The sequence below is a fragment of the Eptesicus fuscus genome, chromosome 3, assembly GCF_027574615.1.
Source record: "Eptesicus fuscus isolate TK198812 chromosome 3, DD_ASM_mEF_20220401, whole genome shotgun sequence".
Lineage (NCBI taxonomy): Eukaryota > Metazoa > Chordata > Mammalia > Chiroptera > Vespertilionidae > Eptesicus > Eptesicus fuscus.
In genome coordinates this window covers 55,304,268-55,327,120 of record NC_072475.1, presented here as the reverse complement: position 1 = coordinate 55,327,120, position 22,853 = coordinate 55,304,268, and the positions used below count along the sequence as shown (strand labels likewise).

At 52.4% G+C, this 22,853-nt stretch overlaps 1 protein-coding gene across 1 annotated transcript in view; it reads right to left on the bottom strand.

The window, feature by feature from the left end:
• Nucleotides 1–22,853, bottom strand: part of SLC12A8 (solute carrier family 12 member 8) — a 149,148-nt gene that overhangs the window by 44,206 nt on the left and 82,089 nt on the right. The window contains exon 6 of the mRNA XM_054709647.1: nt 17,320–17,433. Within this exon, the coding sequence (XP_054565622.1) occupies nt 17,320–17,433 (114 nt within the window). The remainder of the gene's footprint in view (nt 1–17,319; nt 17,434–22,853) is intronic.

Here is a 22,853-nt window from a genome sequence, read left to right as displayed (position 1 = left end):
GGCTTATGCAAATTCCCTTAAAATTGGATATTCCCTTGAGATAACTAAATTATTCCTTGTAAAAATATTTAACATAACAAATAGTACATTAATCTTAAAACACAATACAGAATCTCTCAATTTTCCCACACCAACAATAAGGAGTGAAAGGATGTAACCTAGAATTGATAAAATAACAGAAATTTAAGCATATTATTTAAAGTTACAAAGGTAACCAAAAAGAACTAAAAATTAAAATATAATTCTCAAAAATTGGGAAGTGGATGGAGCAACATGTGAGTAAGCTAAACTCTCCTATTTCTTAGCATGGAGTCAGTAGATTATATCTGACTTTGATTATCAAGGTATAGGTATAGGCATATGGCTTGGTGATATACAGTTAACTCCCCAAGTTCTAAAAATGATTAAAAGTGGTTGCCCCTATGAGGGGAACTTGGAGTGGTGAGGGGTGGGTGGAAGGCTCGCTAATTATTATAAGCACTTCTGTACTATTTTATGTTTTATCATGAGCAGGACTTACTTGGATCAAAAAAGGAAGGCCCAGTTGGACCGGCTTGGCTCAGTGGTTGAGCATCAACCTATGAACCAGGAGACCACGGTTCAATTCCTGGTCAGAGCACATGCCAAGGTTGCAGGCTCAATCCCCAGTGGGGGGCATGCAAGAAGCAGCCGATCAATGATTCTCTCTCATAATTGATGTTTCTATCTCTCCCTGTCCCTTCTTCTCTGAAATCAATCAATCTATATATATATACATATACATATATACATATACATACATACACACACACACACACACACACACACACACACACACTGAGTGTCCAGATTATTATGCGTTCAGAAGTCATAATAATCTGGCCACTCAGTATATATATATCAGTACTTCGTTGGGCCACCCTTTGCCTTCAATACTGCGGCAATTCTTCTTGGCATTGACTCCACGAGACGTTGAAAGGTGATGCGAGGAATCTGACACCATGCCTGATGGATAGCACTGTCCAGTTCTGTGAGATTTGATGGTTGAGGAACCAGCTGCCTGATGGCTCTTTTAACCTCGTCCCACAAATGCTCAATTGGATTGAGATCTGGTGATTGTGGAGGCCACCTAAGCAAGGTAAAGTCTCCCTCGTGTTCTTGAAACCACTCCTGCACACTACAAGCACCGTGGCATGGCGCATTGTCTTGTTGGAAGAAGCCATCTCCATTGGGATACGCCATCAACATGATAGGAAGAACTTGATCAGCAACGACACTTAGGTATGTTGTGCTATTTAGACGTTGTTCCACATGAATTAAAGGGCCCAAATCATGCCAGGAAAACATGCCCCAAACCATAACACTGCCCCCACCAGCTTGAAGGGTTGTGCTCATGCATGTGGGGTGCATGCTTTCATGCTGTTTCCGCAAAATTCTCACTCTGCCATCTGCATGATGCAACTGGAAACTAATTCATCAGACCACATGACTTTTCTCCAATGCTTGACTGTCCAATCCTTGTGTTCCTGTGCGAATTGGAGACGTTTTATCTTGGTAATTGCAGACAGCAAAGGTGTTCAAACAGGTCTTTGGCTTCCATATCCCATACGATGCAGTGCACAGCTAATTTGCCTACAAAAGTCAGGTGGTCATAATAATCTGGCCACTCAGTGTATATACATATACACACACACTAGAGGCCCGTTGCATGAAATTCATACACGGGGAGTGGGGTCCCCTCAGCCCAGCCTGCACCCTCTCCAATCCAGGATTGGGCCGAAACCAGTAGTTGAACATCCCTCTCACAATCCCGGGACTGCTGGCTCCTAACTGCTCACCTACCTGCCTGCCTGATCACTCCTAACTGTCCCCCCTGCCAGCCTGGTAACCCCTAACCACCTCTGCCTGCCAGCCTGATCGCCCCCTAACTTCCCCCCGCTCCCTCCCCCCCGCTGGCCTGGTTGCCCCTTAGTGCCCCTCCTGCCGGCCTGGTTCCCCCGCCCCCCCCCCCCCCCATCAGCCTTGCCGCCCCACGCAGCCTGCTATTCGGTTGTTACTGTGAGGGTGTTGTGACCAATTTGCATATTACCCTTTTATTAGTATAATATATATATATATATATATTTTTTTTTAAGGCATGGCCAGGACCTGCCTTGCTCTGGCCTATACTCCTGGGAGCAGGTCCTGTTACTGAGGCTCTGCTCAAGGCCTAGAGCAATCTAGTGCCAAGGGCATCCCAGCCAAATCTCCATGTTCACCTGACCCCTAGACCCCACTAACTATCACTACCCCTTCCTGGATCTCGCCACTCTGACCCTCTGTCAACATTTCCACCCATCGCCAGGTTGACAGGAGCCTCACCTGCCTACCCACATTGTTCCCGCTGCCAGGCCTCACTCTGCCCCAGGCCCTGGCATTCTTTCAGCTCTGTGAGATTACCGCTATTTACCCTTTGCCATTTTAGTACCTTCTATAGTTTTCCATGTCATTCTGTTCACCTTCCTTCAGATCATTTACGAAAGTTAATAAATGAAGATCTACACAAACTCCACTGCTATAATATATGCTTCTGTGTAGGAAAATGATTGATTAACCCTATTGCTTCCTGCTTCCAAACAGGTTCTGTATTCATAGCTAATGCCCTTGTATCCTCTGCCACAGCCCCTTATACAGTCAATGACCCAAGCTTTGTTTGAGGGTCCTACTCCCTGGCCTGGTGTGGAGCACGCTGGGCCGCTGGACCGCTGGGCAGCGGGAGGAGAGGGGCTTACACTGACACAGGCCACCCTCAGGAATGCGCCAGACCCAGGTAGCCAGGAAGCTGGCTTCTGAGACACAGAAGAGCAAGAAAGTAGGTAGTCAGCACCACAGGCATGAAGCCCCAGAGACAAGGAAATGGAGGCAACCTGTACTCCAGACTAGAAGCCTCGTGGGCGACTCTTGCTGTGGTAACTTGGGTGATGTGTCACACGTGTTCAATTGGCTTGCACATTGCAGCTGCTGTTTCCAGAAGTTTGCCCTTGTTTGACTATACAATTCTTGGACAGATTATCTCTAGTTCTGGTGAATTATAAGTGTCTTGCTTGCCAGTTAGGTCTAGAAAAAATTCTTTTGATTTAGCATGTTTTGCCCGTGCTTCTCAAAGATTATAAAGATTCTCTAGTTTGCTTTCTTTCTGCTTCTGGTGCAATTTAAAAATATCATTGTTAATGTTAGAGCTAAATTTAGGGTGGGTGTCATAGAACAGATACTATTTCCCAAAGCATTTGTGTCCAGATGTTTTACAAATACAGTATTACTTTTTTCTTTTTAAAGCTTAGTGAGGTTTTTACTGCTGGGCTTACTAGTGCCTGTAATATGCTAATTTCACTGTCTATCTCTAAGAAGACAAATGTAGCGCAGTGCTTCCCAAAACTTATTTTGACAATTGGACACTTTTAAAAAATGAAATAGAACTCTTTATTCATTATTAGTGTTCCATGGAACACAGTTTGGGAAACACTAAGTGTCCTTTTTGTAATTACTTTTTGAACTTTACACTTTTCTCAGCAGGGTCTACTAAAACTGTTTACAAAGGCTATCTAGGATCAAGGATTCTTAAAGCTGAAGGCATCGTAGAGATCATCTTCTCCAACCTTTTATTTCCTCAGATGAGGAAACAGACTCAGAGAAGTGATCCTACCCCCGTTTTTGAGCTGCTTGCTGGCAGAACCAGCACTAATCTGCAAGTTTCCTGATCTCGAGTCGGTGTTCTTTCCACCACATCATCTAGCCTCTCCGTTTCATCCTAACACCCATGCTTTTCTTGGATTTCCTTTTTTAAAAGAATAAATGCAGGATTGATTTGAGGTTACCTCCACCACAGGAAGGCTGAACTCATCAGTTATAACTGGCACGACGCATTGGTTCACCACAGGTGTCCCGTCACCTGTCCCGAAGCACTCTCTGTGCCTGGTCCAGGCGTTTCCCTCCTCTCGGGTCGCACACTGCCAGTCCAGGAAGCAGTTAATACTGTACCCCAAGCCACAGTTCTCCCTGTATTAGAATAGGTGACAGCATGGTCCGCATGCTGTTACCACGTGACTTAGGTAAACAGCTCCCTTCCTGTGGCTTAAGCCTTCTCACTGGGTCTTCCACCCTAGTCCCATGGCCTTTTAGCGTGTCTTTATTGCCTCAGCTTTACCATACAAGATGGTGTTGGCCATCCCTTTACTAGTTAGGTTTATGAGCCGGAACTCCCAGCACCATCCACAGCGCCCTGGGCACTGACACCACCCGGTAGCAGGGGGCCGGGGCTTGGTTAAGATTGCCAGTCTAACTGTCAGGTAACCACGTACCTACCTCTGCAGATAGTGGTCGTCTTTCCCTGCCTGTCCCCTTAGTCAGCCATGGCACACAAAGACCACCCACCGTCTTCGCTTGCTACCTGCCATCACAGTGCTACTGCTCACCCTGTTTCCTTTTCTTTTCTTTCTTGTTTTGTGTTGTTCCCGAAAATGAGAATTAGTAAAGGGAGGGGGGGAAAATCTAATAGTTTTTCTTGGCTTTTCTGGTTTCTGTTAGTGCTCATTAAAGGAGTACTTATTTCTCAGGAAACTTCCAAGCTTCCTCCCGGGAGCTTTTCCATCCAAATCTGTGTCCTTAGAAACCTTTAATTTTCTCTTTCCATTTATAGCTAAATTGTTTCTCTGATGCCCATTTTCTTTCTTTTTAAGTGCTTACATTTATCATGTTTCTTTTTAATTAAGGTAGAATATTCACGCACTAAGGTGCCCAAATCGTATCTGTTGTCGTGTGTGTGTGTGTGTGTGTGTGTGTGTGTGTGTGTGTGTGATAGTGTTTAGAGCCAGCGCAGCTCTGAGCCTTATCTAATACAGGGATAAGATTATGTACCTTGCAGGCCTGTTGTAAAGTTAGAATAAACTAGCTTGGCATCTAGTAGGTGCTCAATAAATGTCTGCTCAGGAAGGATGGGCTCCATTCTCACGCAGAAATCCCTTGGCTTCCTCAGGATTCTGGTGGTCTCTCTCCCCTTGCACCTGATTTCCAAACCCCACTCCTTCACTCCTTCTCCACACCTGGCTTATTGGTTTGTTTGTTTAGTTCTTCTTGTAGAATCTTTAATCCCCTTTTCGCTCTATTCTTAGAGGCAGAATTTGACAGTCAACCCTCTACTGCCATAGAGACTGTGCTGAGACGTCGTCAAATACCGGGACTCAATCGAGATTGGTTATCTTCTGGCATGAGGGCAGCTCCGGACAAGTGTGTGTCCCTTTTCCAGCGTCCTCTCCAAGTATGTAGGACGCAGTGGGGCTCCCCACTTACTGTCTGGGTGACCTTGGAGGAATAACTTAACCTCCCTGTGTCTTTGTTTCCTCATCTGCAAAATGGATTAACAGCAGAACCCAAGGAAGGATCCAGGTTCTATGGGGCCTAAAACTTTTCAACAACATGGAGTTATAAATATGAAATTAGGAACAGGGCTCTAGAAGGAGGGACAAGGAAGCCCAGGTTTCACTAGCCTCGGGCTAAATCTGTGTCTGCTAGAATCAGTGGGGCTGTGGTGAGGCTTAAATGAAAGACTATCTAAAGTGGTCAGCACAGTGCCTGACATCGTAGGCTGTTGGGTGATTTTGATAAAGTTGTAAATTAATTCTATGTATAAAATTACAAAAATAAGCATCCTATCTAATAAAAGAGTAATATACAAATTGACCATCATTCCAACACACAAGATGGCTGCCCCCATGTGGTCAAAGATGGCTGCTCCCATGTGGAGACAAGATGGCCACCACAAGATGGCCATCAGGGGAGGGCAGTTGGGAAGGATCAGGCCTGCAAGGGAGGGCAGTTGAGGGCAATCAAGCCTGCAGGGGAGGGCAGTTAGGGATGACCAGGCCTGCAGGGGAGGGCAGTTAGGGGCAAACAGGCTGGCAGGGGAGCAGTTAGGCATCAATCAGGCTGGCAGGGAAGTGGTTAGGGGGTGATCAGGCAGGCAGGCAGAAGCGGTTAGGGGCAATCAGGAAGGCAGGCAGTTGAGCAGTTGGGAGCCAGCCGGGATCGGGCCTAAACAGGCAGTCAGACATCCCTCGAGGGGTCCCAGATTGGAGAGGGTGCAGGCTAGGCTGAGAGACACCCTTCCCCCCTGTGCACCAATTTTGTGCACCGGGCCTCTAGTGTATAATAAATATAAAGCTTCCTCCTTTTCTCCTGTTCCTACTCAGAAGTCTGTCAGAATGCAGGGGGGTGAGCCCCAACTTCAGGTTGTCCTCACCTGGGTCTCTCTGTTCTTTAAACTGGGGGCCCCATTTCGGTGCAGCAAGTTCTTGTTCTCTCACCCACAAGACACACAACTTAGAAGGAGCCCCGGGGGATGTCTTGGGAGGGGAGGAATGCAGGGGGTGGGCTGAAGGCAGAGCCAGCACGGCGGCCCAGGGCTGAGGGTCCCAGAGACAGCCCCCCAGGGGGGTGCAGAGAGTCCCAGAGCTTCTCAGGGTGTGCGTGTGCGAGCTGGAAAGAGGACCAGGGCCAGGGAGGGCAAAGGATATCACAGAAATAACCACAAAGGTGACTACGGACATTCTGGTAAAGGCTGCTGGTTTCCCTACTACATTCTTATGCTGGGTGTGGTCAACCATGAGAGGCCCTCATTCCTTCCAGTAAGAGTTTGAGATTTGGGGACAGGGGTTACATGACTTCACATACTGGTTTTATTCCCAGTAAATTTCCATTTGCTAGTTCATCCATGATTGTGGTCCCAGATCCCAGGAGTGGCTGTGTGTGTGTGTGTGTGTGTGTGTGTGTGTGTGGTATGTGTGTGTGTTTGTGGTGTGTGTGTGCATGTGTGTGGAGTGTGTGTGGTGTGTGTGGGAGGGGTGTTTGTGGGGTGTCTGTGTGTTTGTGGTATGTGTGTGTATAGTATGTGTGTATTTGTGTGTGTGTTTGTGATGTGTGGGGGGGGGGTGTTTAGAATATGTGTGTTTATGGTGTCTGTGTCGGGGGGTATTTGTGGGCTGTGTGTGTTTGTGGTGTGTGTGTATGTGTGTGTGTTTGTGGTGTGTGTGTGCATGTGTATGGAATGTGTGTGTTTGTGGTGTGTGTGTATGTGTGTGTGTTTGTGGTGTGTGTGCATGTGTGTGGAGTGTGTGTGTTTGTGGTATGTGTGGGGGTATTTGTGATGTGTGTTTGTGGTGTGTGGGGGGGTATCATTGGTGTGTGTGTGTCTGTTTGTGGTATGTGTGTTTGTGTGGGGGGGTGTTTAGGTGTGTGTGTGTTTTGGTATATGTGTGTTTGTGGTGTGTGTGTTTGTGGGGGGGTGTTTGTGATATGTGTGCATGTGTGTGTGTTTGTGGTGTTTATGATATGTGTGCATGTGTGTGTGTTTGTGTGGGGTGTGTGTGTTTGTGGGGGGGTGTTTGTGGTGTGTGTGTATGTGTTTGGAGGGGTGTGTTTGTGGTATGTATGTGTGTTTGTGGTGTGTGTGTGTGTGTGTGTGTGTGTGTGTGTGTGTGTGTGTGAAAACCCTGTAAGGAGAGATTTTTTTTTTCAGGGAAACTTTGGGAGTGTAGTTTGGAGAAGGAAAGTACTTTTAAAAACAAAGCGAATACACAGTCTGTCCATGGCCCCAGCCTCCCCCCCGCCCTGCGGCCACTTGCCCAGGGTGTGGTGGAGTGCAGTGAGGAGGACAGAAGGACAGAGGACTTGCTTCATAAGTCCAGAGGAGCCACCCAGACCTAGCCTCCGGCTGCTCTTCCCAGGAGTCTCCCGCCCTTGGAATAAAATCTCTGAAGTAACCTCAACAATATGTCTCTGGCTGGAGACGGGGACCCAGGGTGGGGGGACTAAAGTGTTTCTTCTTCCAAACTCCCCTCCCCTCTCCAAGCCTGGAGGTTCTCTTGTTCCAGGAGAGGATGGCGTTGGAGGCAGCCCCAGCCATGACTCACTCAGAGCTAATCCGTGGCAAATCCATCACCATGGAAACTGCCAATCATCCATGCTTTTCATAGCTTAACAGCACATCTGCCAGGGGACAGCCAAGTGATACAAATTGTTCGCCCTGCCTACCGTGTTACCGTGGGGCCTGGGAAACGGACAGAGCGCGAGGGGCGGCACCTCCGCCGCAGGACCGGGGCCCAGCTCAGGCCACCAATTACTGGTGACCTTTGCCATCCTTCATGAACTGCTCTGCGCTCCTCCCTTACCAGCTGGTCAATGAAGGGTCAGATGAGTGCTTCCTCACCTGGCTGGGCTGGGCTGGGCTGGGGTGGGCGGGCAGGGAAGCTCCCAGGAGGGGTGGGGTAAATAGCCTGGGTAGACTGTTCAGTAATGGAACTTTACGTTTGGAATATTACAGAATAACATTTCCATAATTTAAACCACAGAAAAGAACGCTTGACTAACATTCTTAGGCAGCGATCTTCCTCAAAGGAAGAACAAAGATACTCCTCTCTGGTCCCGGGAGGCATCTCAGAATGTCCCGCTTACGTGAGGTTTTAGTCTGACTCTCAAAAAACAAACGTGGCGGAAAAGACAGGCAGGTGCTGAACTAGCGGATCGCAGATGTTAGTCCGGGTCAGACCCCGGGCTACTGGGTGGCACCTTCAAATCTGAGGCACTGCTCATCCCTCACTGCAGGGAGAAGCACATGGGGAAGGCTCTTCTCCGACAGGTGCCCCCTCTTACTAAGGGGCGGGGCCGGGGGGGGGCAAAGGATGGGGGAAGCCCTGGGAGCGGTGTGGAGTCACATTACTGAGGCGACCGCCTTCGGTGCCTGGCAACACCCTCTGGAATGTTGCCACCCAGGAGGCCAAGCCCTGCCTCAGGTGTAAGTGCTGACCGGGCATCCGCACGCGGGAGTTCTTGCCTTGGCGTCAGGACTCACTGCCAGGCCCAAGGAACCGCCCAGGTGGGAAGCCCCTAGAACGTGTGCTCCATCTGGGTCAGGAGGCAGGACAGGCCAGGGAAGCTGGAAATATTTTCAGATGTTAACTTTTTTTTTTAATATATATTTTATTGATTTTTTTACAGAGAGGAAGGTAGAGGAATAGAGAGCCAGAAACATCGATCAGCTGCCTCCTGCACACCCCCCACTGGGGATGTGCCCACAACCAGAATCGAACATGCCCTTGACCGGAATCGAACCCGGGACCCTTGAGTCCGCAGGCCAACGCTCTATCCACTGAGCCAAACCGGTTAGGCCAAATGTTAACTTTTTAAAGTTAATTTCCTTTATTTTGTTTCCCCCTTTCCTTTTCTGTCCATTCAAAAGGGAGTTAACCTATCAGTTGACTCTTGAACAATGCAGGGATTAGGGGTGCCAGCCCCCCATGCAGTAAAAATTCCACATATAATTTCCAACTTCCCCCAAACTGAACTATTATTAGTCTACCATTGACCAGAAGCCTCAGCGATAATATAAACAGTCGATTAACACATATTTTGTGTGATATGTATTATATACTATATTCTTACAAAAAAGGAAGCTAGAAAAAAGAAAATGTTAAGAAAATCACAGGGAAGAAAAAATACATTTACAGTACTGTATGCATTTATTGGGGGGAAATCTGCCTATTAAGGGAAGTTCAAACCCATGTTGCTCGAGGGCAGCTGTACTTTATTGCCTTGGGGTGCTATGTGGCAGGGAAGAAGTAGAACTTGCCTGGGTACTGTTTGGGGCTCTGTCTCTGAAAGGCCTGGGCCCTTCGGAGATTTTAGAGGATAGAGAAGGATCTGAATGGCTCGGGAAAGCCTGGGTGGACAAAAACAGAGTTTGCAGGTTCCCGTGCAAATAAAAAGATAGCATCCCTTGTTCAAAATTATTAAGAAGTATGTCCCCTCTCTTCACTTGGCCCAGAGGTGTTAAGGAGGATTAAATTATGTTGGGGTCTTCAGGAATTATGAACAAGTAAACTTTTTACCAAGAGCAAAGCATTGAACCATTATGAGGCCCCTCAGAGCTTGGGGCACAGTGTGAATGCACAGGTTCATACCCACAAAGCTGGCCCTGGACAGGGTGGCCCCAGGATTAGGACAGAAGCTGCCCCTGGAGCTGGGGGCAGGGAGAGAAAAGCCCACAGGATTTGGAGCAATGAGGACCTGGGGCCCACTCCCTGGCAGCACCGGTGGGGATCGAGCAAGACCTCAGAAAGGAAGGTCGGGGAAAATGCATAGACTCTAAGGATAGGGGTCTCGGGCTTAGCAGATTTCTAGTCCCCAAAAGTGGCTCCGAGGTAGCAAAAAGCAAACACCTGAAGGGATGTGCAGACTGGAAAATGGGAAGGCCTGGCTCTGTGTCCAGATAATGAATAGCCAGAACCCCCCCTAACATGCCCTGGTACTTGGTAAGATCCCAAGATCCTGGAACAGAATGGCAGGGCAAGGCGGAGGCAAGACCAATGATTGACGTCAGCTTTCAGTCATCCTGGAAGAATGAAGGCTCCGAGTCAGAGGCTGAGTCTCTTTTCAGTTCACGAAAATGAAAGAGATGCACTATTTCTGGCACACCTGGATTTGGGGATCAAGATTCTACCTGTCACTCTGAGATCCAGCTCCAGCCTCATGCCTGTGGCCAAGCCTCAGGGGCATCAGATAGAATGCCAGTGCAGTGGTCCAGGTGAGAGAAGAAGGTTGGGCCAGAGGGGCCAGGTAGTACAGACGGACAGAGGAGGAGGTACTGGATTGTTCCCCATTGCCGGTATGGGGTGCCATTTCCTGAGATCAGGAGTAGAAGAGAAGAACCAGCTGCGGGGGAGGTGGGATGCGTTTGGTTCTGAACATGCTGGGTCTGAGCCACCCAAGAGAAGGTGTCATGTGGGCAACTGAAACCAGGATGTGACGCTCCGAGAAGTCTGGGGTGGAGGTATCCACTGGGAGTCTTCAGCTTTGTGGGTGGTCAGTGAACAACGGGCATGGATGCAATTCCAAGGCAAACAGCAGAGAAAGGAGAGAAGGGGGCCCCGGGCATAGCCTGGAGAACCCCAACACTTAATGAGCAGGCAGAAGAGGACGCACCTATAATGGCAGGTCGGGGAGTCGGGGGGCGGTGAGGAGGGTGCTGTGTCCTTAAAGGCGAGAGAAGAGGAGGAGGAAGTGGACTGCTCCTAGAGGCCAAACACAGGGACACATTGAAAATGCCCACGGATTGAGTCATGGGGGAGTTACTGAGGATTCTGAAAGGATCCACTTCGCTGGAGAGACGGGCTTGGAATTCCAAAAAGAGGGGAGTGAACCTAGGAACATGGAGATGGGGGTGCAGATATAGCTCTGCGTTGGGCCGTGAAGAGGAGAGGAAAGGGGCCATTGCCAGAGGGACTGGGGAAGGATGATTATGGGCTTTTGTTTTGTTTGTTTGTTTTTACGTTATTTTCATTGTCACAGCTTTGCCCAGGCATAACTACTACACAATGAGCTGCACGTGTTTAAAGGGTAACAACAGCCACCTGCAGACCCAAGGGCCGACGCAGCGACGCCAGACTGGCCCACCGCCATGCACCGGGTGCACCGGAGCTTCGCCGAGCCGCCGCCCGACGAGTTCTGCAGCAGCCATACTGGAGCTCTGGAAGGATGGCCAGGGGAATTGCTGAGGGGGGATTGACCGGCTGGAATTGGGATCGGGAAGACGGGGCCCCGCTGAGACCCGGGTGCGGGCGGGGTTGCGCGCCTCTGGGCTCGGGTGTGGTCACACGCCTCTGGATATAAGTGAGGTCTCAAGTCCCTGGGTCTAGGTGAGGCCACATGCCCCTGGGTCCAGGTGAGGCCGGACTCCGGGTCCGGGTGAGGCCAAGTGCCCCTGGACCCGGATGACGCTGGATCCCGTGCACGGGCGAGGCCAAGCGCCCCTGGGTCTGGGAGAGCCCACACACCCCTGGGTCCAGGCGAGACCATGCGTCCCTGGATCCGGATGAGGCCTCGTGCACCTAGGCCCGGGTGAGCCCAAGTGGCCCTGGGTCTGGGAGAGGCCAAGCGTCCCTGGGGCCGGGTGAGACCATGTGTCCCTGGATCTGGGTGAGGCCTCGTGCACCTAGGCCCGGGTGAGCCCAAGTGGCCCTGGGTCTGGGAGAGGCCAAGCGTCCCTGGGTCCGGGTGAGACCATGCGTCCCTGGATCCGGATGAGGCCTCGTGCACCTAGGCCCGGGTGAGCCCAAGTGGCCCTGGGTCTGGGAGAGGCCAAGCGTGCCTGGGTCCGGGTGAGACCATGTGTCCCAGGATCTGGGTGAGGCCTCGTGCACCTAGGCCCGGGTGAGCCCAAGTGGCCCTGGGTCTGGGAGAGGCTAAGTGTCCCTGGGTCCGGGTGAGACCATGTGTCCCTGGATCTGGGTGAGGCCTCGTGCACCTAGGCCCGGGTGAGCCCAAGTGGCCCTGGGTCTGGGAGAGGCCAAGCATCCCTGGGTCCGGGTGAGACCATGTGTCCCAGGATCCGGGTGAGGCCTCGTGCACCTAGGCCCGGGTGAGCCCAAGTGGCCCTGGGTCTGGGAGAGGCCAAGCGTCCCTGGGTCCGGGTGAGACCATGTGTCCCTGGATCCGGGTGAGGCCTCGTGCACCTAGGCCCGGGTGAGCCCAAGTGGCCCTGGGTCGGGGAGAGGCCAAGCATCCCTGGGTCCGGGTGAGACCATCTGTCCCTGGATCCGGGTGAGGCCTCGTGCACCTAGGCCCGGGTGAGCCCAAGTGGCCCTGGGTCTGGGAGAGGCCAAGCGTCCCTGGGTCCGGGTGAGACCATGTGTCCCTGGATCCGGATGAGGCCTCGTGCACCTAGGCCCGGGTGAGGCCACGTGCCCCTGGGTCTGGGAGAGGCTAAGCATCCCTGGGTCCGGGTGAGACCATGTGTCCCTGGATCCGGGTGAGGCCTCGTGCACCTAGGCCCGGGTGAGCCCAAGTGGCCCTGGGTCTGGGAGTGGCCAAACGTTCCTGGGTCTGGGTGAGATCATGTGTCCCTGGATCCGGGTGAGGCCTCGTGCACCTAGGCCCGGGTGAGCCCAAGTGGCCCTGGGTCGGGGAGAGGCCAAGCGTCCCTGGGTCCGGGTGAGACCATGTGTCCCTGGATCCGGGTGAGGCCTCGTGCACCTAGGCCCGGGTGAGCCCAAGTGGCCCTGGGTCTGGGAGAGGCCAAGCGTCCCTGGGTCCGGGTGAGACCATGTGTCCCAGGATCCGGGTGAGGCCTCGTGCACCTAGGCCCGGGTGAGCCCAAGTGGCCCTGGGTCGGGGAGAGGCCAAGCGTCCCTGGGTCCGGGTGAGACCATGTGTCCCTGGATCCGGGTGAGGCCTCGTGCACCTAGGCCCGGGTGAGCCCAAGTGGCCCTGGGTCTGGGAGAGGCCAAGCGTCCCTGGGTCCGGGTGAGACCATGTGTCCCAGGATCCGGGTGAGGCCTCGTGCACCTAGGCCCGGGTGAGCCCAAGTGGCCCTGGGTCTGGGAGAGGCCAAGCATCCCTGGGTCCGGGTGAGACCATGTGTCCCTGGATCCGGGTGAGGCCTCGTGCACCTAGGCCCGGGTGAGCCCAAGTGGCCCTGGGTCGGGGAGAGGCCAAGCATCCCTGGGTCCGGGTGAGACCATATGTCCCTGGATCCGGGTGAGGCCTCGTGCACCTAGGCCCGGGTGAGCCCAAGTGGCCCTGGGTCTGGGAGAGGCCAAGCATCCCTGGGTCAAGGTGAGACCATGTGTCCCAGGATTCGGGTGAGGCCTCGTGCACCTAGGCCCGGGTGAGCCCAAGTGGCCCTGGGTCTGGGAGAGGCCAAGCGTCCCTGGGTCCGGGTGAGACCATGTGTCCCTGGATCCGGATGAGGCCTCGTGCACCTAGGCCCGGGTGAGGCCACGTGCCCCTGGGTCTGGGAGAGGCTAAGCATCCCTGGGTCCGGGTGAGACCATGTGTCCCTGGATCCGGGTGAGGCCTCGTGCACCTAGGCCCGGGTGAGCCCAAGTGGCCCTGGGTCTGGGAGTGGCCAAACGTACCTGGGTCTGGGTGAGATCATGTGTCCCTGGATCCGGGTGAGGCCTCGTGCACCTAGGCCCGGGTGAGCCCAAGTGGCCCTGGGTCGGGGAGAGGCCAAGCGTCCCTGGGTCCGGGTGAGACCATGTGTCCCTGGATCCGGATGAGGCCTCGTGCACCTAGGCCCGGGTGAGACCACGTGCCCCTGGGTCTGGGAGAGGCTAAGCGTCCCTGGGTCCGGGTGAGACCATGTGTCCCTGGATCTGGGTGAGGCCTCGTGCACCTAGGCCCGGGTGAGCCCAAGTGGCCCTGGGTCTGGGAGTGGCCAAACGTTCCTGGGTCTGGGTGAGACCATGTGTCCCTGGATCCGGGTGAGGCCTCGTGAACCTAAGCCCGGGTGAGGCCACGTGCCCCTGGGTCTGGGAGAGGCCAAGCGTCCCTGGGTCCGGGTGAGACCATGCGTCCCGGATCCGGATGAGGCCTCGTGCACCTAGGCCCGGGTGAGCCCAAGTGGCCCTGGGTCTGGGAGAGGCCAAGCGTCCCTGGGTCCGGGAGAGAGCATGTGTCCCTGGATCCGGGTGAGGCCTTGTGCAACTAAGCCCGGGTGAGGCCACGTGCCCCTGGGTCTGGGAGAGGCCAAGCGTCCCTGGGTACGGGTGAAGCCAGATCCTGGGTCCGGGTGAGGCCGTGCGCCCCTGGATCCATCCGGGTGAGGCTGGGTCCCAGGCCCGGGTGAGACCACGCGCCCCTTGGGTATGGGTGAGGCCACGTGCCCCTTAGTCTAGGTGACGCCGTGCCCCTGGGTTCGGCCAAGACCAAACCAGAGGGAGTCGGACCTCCGTTACCACCATTTGTCCACCATCCAGAGCTGAGGGGTCAGTGCTGACATGTACACATAAGGAACTACTGGACATCTAAATTGGGTCTCAAAAGAACTGTTGGTCCAGGGGGAAGCTCGCTACAGATTGATTCATTTGCCTGTCAGCATAAATATTATTGCTCGTCTCACATTCAGTTCTTATTAGTATATATCTAGTGACATATGATCTCGTTCATCTAGAGGAAATGATGAACAACATAGACTGAGGAACAAGAACAGAACCAGAAGCAAGGAGGCATCGATCGGACTATCGGGCCTCAGAGGGAGGATAGGGGAGGGTAGGTGGAGGGTGGAGGGAGGGGGAGAGTTCAACCAAAGGACCTGTATGCATGCATATAAGCCTATCCAACGGTTAAGTTCAACAGGGGATTGGGGCATGCGTGGGGAGAGGGGTGGGATGGGAATGGGGGGATGAGGACAAATATGTGACACCTTAATCAATAAAGAAATTAAAAAAATAAATAAATAAATAAAATAAAGGGTAACAATCTGACAAGTTTTGACAGACGAATAGATCTGTAAAACCATCCCCTTAGTCAGGAATATATTTTTCATCAAATTTCCCTGTCCACCCCTCCTGCTTCCCTCACCCCATTCCCAGGCATCCCCTGGCCTGCTTTCTGCTAACTATAGTTTGCAAGTTCTAGAATCTTCTGTAAATGGGGTTTTTACTATTTTGTCTTTTTAAAAGGGTACTCTTTCTTGTCTGACTTCTTTCACACAGCATAATTATTTTGAGATTCATCTTTGTTGTTGCCTGTATCAATCGTTCATGTCTTTTTACTGATGAGTAGTTTATATTGTATGGCAACACCATCATTTGTTTACCCATTCACCTACGGATGAATACGGTCAACCCTCGGTTCTCGAACATCTCCCATCCCGAACAATTTGGTTCCCGACCAAGTTGTTCACAGGAAAGATGCCTTGGGAGGAGTCTAACCAAACTTCAGTTCTCAATCTAACAACCCTTTCCCGCTGACATCTCAGCATGATAAAAAGCACCTCTCCGGCAACAGACAAGGAGAGAATGCTTTTGTTGCTGGGAAAAATCGATGATTAGCCCAATTTTAAAACATGAAGAGGCCATCAAGAGTGCTAATGTTGCAAAGGGTGTAAAAGAAGCAATGATCACAGGCAATTGAAGAGGGAGAAAAGCTGTTGCTGATTTGGAGAAAAGAAAAGCAGTGAGCCAGGGACAGCCATTTCTCTGCTGCGTGCTGACCTGAAAGACACCCCTGGACCGAGTGCTGAGAGTGGCTCCTTGGAGGCCAGTAAGGGGGGGGGGGGGGGGAGTGTGCAATAAACATAAGAAAATATGTGTTTATTTATTTACAGATTACACAGTACATTAGACATGTACTGTATATGAGGGAGGTTAAAACAGGGAATCATTTGAGGGTCTGGAATGGATTAATTAGATTTACATGATTTCTAATGGGAAAAATGATTCTGTTTTCGAACAAATCGCTTCTCGAACAGCCTTCCTGAGCAAATTAAGTTGGAGAACCGAGGTTCCACTGTATGTGTTGTTTCCAGTTTGGGACTATCACAAACCAAGCTGAACTTCCATGTACAGTCTTTGACGGACACCTGCTTTCGTCCTCCACAGTAGGTCACCAGGAGTGGAAATGCTGGGTGTATGTTTAATGTGTAAGAAACCACCAAACTTTTCCAAAGCGTTTGTACCATTTTACTTTCCCATTAGCAGTATGTGAGAACCCCAATGTCTCCAGGTCTTTGCCAACATTTGGTATGGACAGCCTTTTAAGTGTTTGACATTCTAGTAGCTTCTCCTCCTTTTTCTACCCCTATCCTATTTAGGGAGAGGATAATGAGCAAGAAAATGGCCACATATAAGATGGCAGAGGGAGATGGTGAGGAAGAGAAGGAGACAAAATCAGCCACACTCCAGGCCATCAACACAGCCTGACCAAAGGTGAAATGCTTTTCTGAGTCTGTGCCTGCCCCCCCCCCCGCCCCCCATCATTTAGATCATTTGATGAATATATTAACTTACTGCCTCCAGGCCAGGCCCCCAGCATGGGACACGAGTTCTGCAGGGACCTCAGCTGCGGAAGGCTTCTCCCAGGCCCCTGCCGGCCAGGAAAGTGGGGAAGGTAGGGGATCCTGGTTTCCCCACCCCCAGTGTGGCAAGAAAAGACAACAGCATTTCTCTGTGCCCTGGGAGACGAGGCAGGAGTTCTAGCACCAGTTTGCACTCATCCCCGGGTAGAAAGGACAGCGTGTCCTGCTGAGGAAACCATCCTGCTCAGCCCCAAGAGAAGTGTGCCCCCTCTCTTCGCTTGGCACAGAGGTGTAATATGTAAGTACAGGGGTTAAGGAGGATTAAATCAAGTTGGGGCCTTCAGGAATTATGAACAATACACTGTTACAATAATAGATTTTCGGTCAAGGCTAAGGCCATCTCTAAAGTCAGATGTACATTCTATGAAGGTCCGTTATGATTCTGAGTTTTACGCACCAAGCAGTTATACCCCCAACACGAGCGTGAAAAAACCCCCAACAAATTACAGTACCTGTTGCTGCTGGGAAGAACACCCCAAAGACAGTGAAAAAAGACTCCCCGGGACTGTAATCAGGCAGCGTGTTGTTCTGCAGCAGTTCCGGTGAATAGCCAATAAAACCATGTTCTGAAATACACCGAGAGGAGCCGAATGAGCCGGATGAGAAGATGTAGCACAGGCTTCCCCAGGCTGTAGTCCCACCCAATGCAGGGAGAGAGAAGGTCCGACAAAACCATCTTCCTCCCACATCCAGCTTGACTTCTGTGTGTCTGTATCTGTAGATACAGGTGGACGAAATGACATGAAGGGGAACAGCAGTTACCCCTGGGGATGGGAGCATTTTCTTTTATTTTTTTTTTTGCTTGTAGACTTCAGTATAACTGAAATCTTTCGAAGAGCATGTATATGTGTGTTTGCTTTTAATTTAAAAAAATTAAGTTAGCTCCCTGCTCAGAAACCATCCCATGGGCCCCCATTAGCTGCAGAATATAGTCCAAACTCCTTGGGATGAGTGTCAGAGCCCTCCACAGCCTGGCAACATCCCACCACCTCCTCTTCCTCTTTGCCTCTTTCTTCTCCCCAACAGTCACATAGATGCCTCTTCCCAAGAACCCCACGAACACCCACCCCTGTGTCCCTGCCTCCCAGACCCTTCTCCCACATCCCTGAGCATCCGTATCGTGTTCACTCTTCAAGCTCATCTCAAAGGTTGCTCCCTTTGGGTTTACAAGAACTCCCGAATCAGAATCAGCTCCTCCTCCTGAGTGCGGCTGGCATTATTAGCCACAGTAGGTCCTTTCCCAACGAGCCTCCTTGGGGCAACAAGTCCAGTCTTACACATCTCTGTCCCCCCGAGTCAAGCACTGCGCCTGGGACACAGCAGGTAGGTTGCGAATATGGGTCACACGGAAAAGACTCTCTCCCTCAGATCTCAGCTGCGGGCACATCCCGCTTCCGTGCTTTCGATTTGACTTGTTCACAGACCGCTTTGTAGACGGACATCTCAGATCTGATTTCCTCAGTGCATTTTCAATGTCCAGTACATTGACTTGAATGAGATTTTTCAAGTTTGAATCCTACAGGCACTTTGCTTCTTTGTCAAAGGAGGTCACTTTGAACAGCATCTGTGGACACGTTCGGGGCGGTGGCGTTTTAAGGGACAAGGCAACCGATCCTGGGCCGGGAACATGCAGGCTCGCCAGCTGTGCTTCTGAAGCTCGTCTCTGAGAAGGGGAGGTTTGTTCCTGCTACCCGTAGTCCAAGAGAAGCCAGCCGGCCCCCGCCCTCCGCCCCTGCAGTCACCGAGGACAGCACTGGGCTATGACTCCACAGCCGACCCCTAGGCCCGGGGGACAGGATCTCCTCCCGTCCTCCACCTGCCTCGGGGCTTAGCCTCACCCCGAGCGTCCACCCACCAAATGCGCCAGCTCCCTGGTGAGTCCTGTGAGGTGGCCAGCGCTTCGCACAGCTTCCAAGGTTCATAACTTCATAGGAAAAATATTTTCAAAAAAACAATAAAATGAAAGCTCAGTGAAGCACCAGGGACCCTTGGGAGTCCGGTCGGGATGCAAAATCGTCGCTGACTGCTCTCTTTTCTGAACACAGAATCTGTCCTGGGACATTCGATCCCAGGAACTGGGCAACATTTCTGAATGGTTTAGCATCTTCACAGCTGGTCCTCGCCTCATTAACAAAAAAGTGGTAATAGCTAAGGGAACTTCAGTTTATCCGCTGGCTGACCCCGTGACTAGCCTTTCTGAGGAGAAAACCAGTCCAGCCTGCCTTGGAACGGAGCTCAGCCAAGCTGGAAGGATGCTCAGGTCTGAAAGCGCATCTGAATGTGCGCCGGGCAGGCCAGCCGTGCGGACATAAACACTTCATCAGGCTCCGTGGACCGCCGCCATCGCTAAGGGGCCCTGACGGGCAGGTATGTGGTCACCAGGCCTGAAGGGCTTTGCCTGGTCAGCCTGAAGGGTCCAAGTGATTGCAGGCCCCATAGGTGAGTCACTGGTAAGCCTTTCCTCTCCCTCCATCCCACCAACAAGACCACAGATGAGAGGATGAGTCACTTGGCTCCCGCGGGGGCTGGGGGAAGCTGCCTCAGCCCCCTTCTCCTGGGGCAATCCTCACACATTCCCCAGCAGACTCACACCCACCCTGCTGACCCAGCCTCTCCTCCCAGGTCCAGTTCTGCACCTCTCTCAAGGAAATAACCTTAAATTTGAGAAGAACTTTATGGACCAAGCTGCTTGGCAATGCTTTATTTCTAACTAATAGCCCTGCACACGAATCCGTGCACCAGTAGCTCTCTGCCGCCCTCCTGTAGCTCCCCCCTCTCCCCATAGCTTGCTGCCCTGCCCCCTCCTGTAGCTCTCTGCCGCCCGCTTGTAGTTCGCTGCCCCACCTTCCTGCAGATCCGTGATCCAGTCTTTACTCGGTCGGTCGTTATGCCTCACCGCATAACAGATAATTAGCATATTCCTTTCTTATTATATAGGATATTGTAAAATGGATCTCAATGTCTAACGATAAGGGGGCTGAAGTATTTCAAATGCTTATAAAGGGTTTTTAGTGCCATAGAAAACTATCCATGTTCTATATATGTTAAAAAAAACAAACTAGATACCACTTATAGTATAAATACTCAAAAAAGTTTCCATTTATGCATGTAAAGAGTAGAAGCAAATATACCAGAACAATAACAGTGGCTGTCTGTATAAAGCAATTAGGGGCAATTTTTTCTCTCGTTTTTTTTTTTTTTTTATGTCTACACATTTTCCACGTTGTTTTAAATGAGCATAATCAACTTATCATCGAAAGATACCTTTCAGAAAAACAAACAGAACACCCCATAATGGAAAGCCCACTTTCTCCAGACAGCGTTTCTATAAACAAATATCTTTTCTTCCTTTTCATCTCTACTCCCCCTACTTCTCAAAATGATTTCAGCGGTTTATGAGAAAAACTTAAGTACAACAAGGATCAAAAGAAAAAAATGAGAGAGAGAGGCCCAACCCTACCTGCACGGGACACAGCCTGAGGGCTCTGAACAAGGCTCCGAGGTCAGATCCCGCAGTCCTCTCCCTCCAACCGGAACCCAAGGCCCAGAGAGAGCATCTTGTGACCTTTCTGACCAAGCAGGACTGACCCCAGGGCCCACCCCTCACCTGTGCCACTTCCCAATGGATGAGAAGGAGCCCCAGAGGTTTGCATGGTGGACCTGCCTCATTTCTCTGCCCCCCACCGCCTCAGGCCCTTGTGACTTCACCCCTCCAGCCCCCCGACCACCACCTCAGGTCCCCAGTCCTGACCCAGCCCCCTAACAGCTTGACCCCACCAGCCCTCACCCCAACTCCTGGGACCCGGGCCTCTCCCACACGCTGAACCTGGCCCAGCTGGACCCTGAGCGTCTGCAGGGCAGGTACGCAGGGCAGGCGCTGGTGTCTCTGGCTGGCGTGCGTTGCTGAGGAGTGAGGTTAGCTGGCTGCGCCGACACCTGGGGCCAACACCCTCTTACAGCGGGTCTTCATGACCGACTTTCTGATGCCCAGGCCCAAGGTACCGGTTCTTCTCCTACGGCCTGTCTGAGATTCCGATGAAAGCTGTGGCCCCTCTCCCCACAGACAACACATTCTGCTCCTAAGACGTTCGGGGAGGCTTCGGCCCCGAGGTTCAGGACCTGTACACCAGAGGCTGCCTCTGCTCCTGAAAGCATTCTGCCAGGCCCTGCAGGCACCTGTGGCAGCCCCAGCCCTGCCCGCCACCTCTCCCTGCCAAGGAGCAGACAGTGGCTCTGAGTGGCACAGCCACCAGTGCTCCACACTGCAGGCCTGCCAGACAGCGCCGAGTCCCCTGTGCACAGGGATCATGCAGGGCCCCCAGAGCAACCCGTCCTCAGAGTAATAAACTTACTGAGTACCTCAAACATGCCTGTCGCTGGGTATTAAGGCCTTTACAAGGTCAACCTTGATCTTCACAATCGCCCTGCAAGCTCGGAGGTGAGGAAACCAGGCTCAGGAAGGTACAGAATCTTGTCCAAGGTCACAGAGCCAGGCCTGCCTGCATTACAGCTACGGCGTCTCCTCCAGGCCAGGCCCCAGCCTCGCACGCCTCCCACACAGAGAGATGTGTGCGGCACAGGCTTCCTTCAACCTCACGAGACTCCCCCAGAGCTCCCAGCATCCCCCTCTCTCCATCTGTGGGCCAGCAGGAGGCCCACCTGTGGAATGCCACCAGCTGAAGGGGGTGGGTAGCTGGGGCTTGCACAGCTGGGACGAGGCAGAGCCCAGCCTGGACCCCAGGTCTGTCTGAATTCAGTGTTTTCCATCAGCCACACCGTTTCTCAGTAATTCGTCCCAGAGCTGTTTCCCCAGAGATTTCTAACAATTAATTGTCCCTTTGCCTCTGTAAGCCTTGTGTCTCCTCTTCGGGCAAACCAGGGGAGTCAGGCTGGGGTTCTCTCAACAGCTTCCAAATCTGAAAGGCCTGGGATGCCCAGGGCCTGCAGCTGCTGCGAGTGAATGTATCTGGGTTTGACCTGAACATCTGTTTCTATATTCATAGAAAAAAATACTTGGGTCCCCTTTGAGCTGTGTTTTTAGAAAGAACAAAGAAAAATCACGCCAAACCCAGGCAAGAACAGGCAGGGGAGGACGCTCACAGGTCTGTCTGCAGAAAGGCTGCTGAGCTGTGCTTCTCTGGGTCCACTGTCGGATCAGAGGGGTGCTCACGGGACCCACCCACCGTGCCTCGGCCAAAGGTGGCCAGCCTTGGTCACAAGTAGTGACAAAGCACAGCTCCCTCAGGGCTGGGCTAGGCCCCAAACCCTCTGGTGTGGTGGCTGCTAGGAAGCTCTCTGTGGCACCTGTGGTTCCCCCACGCCTGCCCCTGCCCCTGCCCCTGCCCCTGGGGTCTGCCGCAATTAGAAGAGGCAGTCCGGAAGTCATCAGCCCCCACATGTGGATGTCAGATTGCAACCACTGACGAACTTAGAAATGAAGATTTCTAAAAATGACGCTGGCACTCGGGCCACCACCCCACTGTGAGCCGCGGGCTCCAGCAGGGGAGGGGGGCTTCCGGCACTGGCTTTCTTCTTGGCTCCCATCCCCAACCCCTCAACCAGCAAGATAGCCCTTTCCTGGGAATGGACAATGGAAGAGGCTGGTCCAACCAGGAATAGAAAGAGTGGAGGAAGGGCCCGGGAGAGAGGAAGGCAGGGAGGGGCCCAGCCCCAAGGGCAGGCTGACCTGGGAGATCACAGGAAGAGCAACTCCACAAGGAAAAGGAAAGGAGAGGCTGCGGTTCTGGGAAGGGGGACACACCCTGCAAACAACACCTGGGGGGGGGGGGGAGGGGCTCTAGCAGATGAGAGAAGACCACCAAGAGCAAGCTGAGGGTCCCCAGAGGAAGAGGAAGCACAGTAGGTGTGCCCTCAGGAAAACACACAATGGGTGCCTTTTCCAAGGGTCAAGCAGTCGCTGTAGACAAGGCTCCTCCTAAGGTCCGACTCCACGTGGAGCTGGACTGCGACCCAGGAGGGTCTGCCC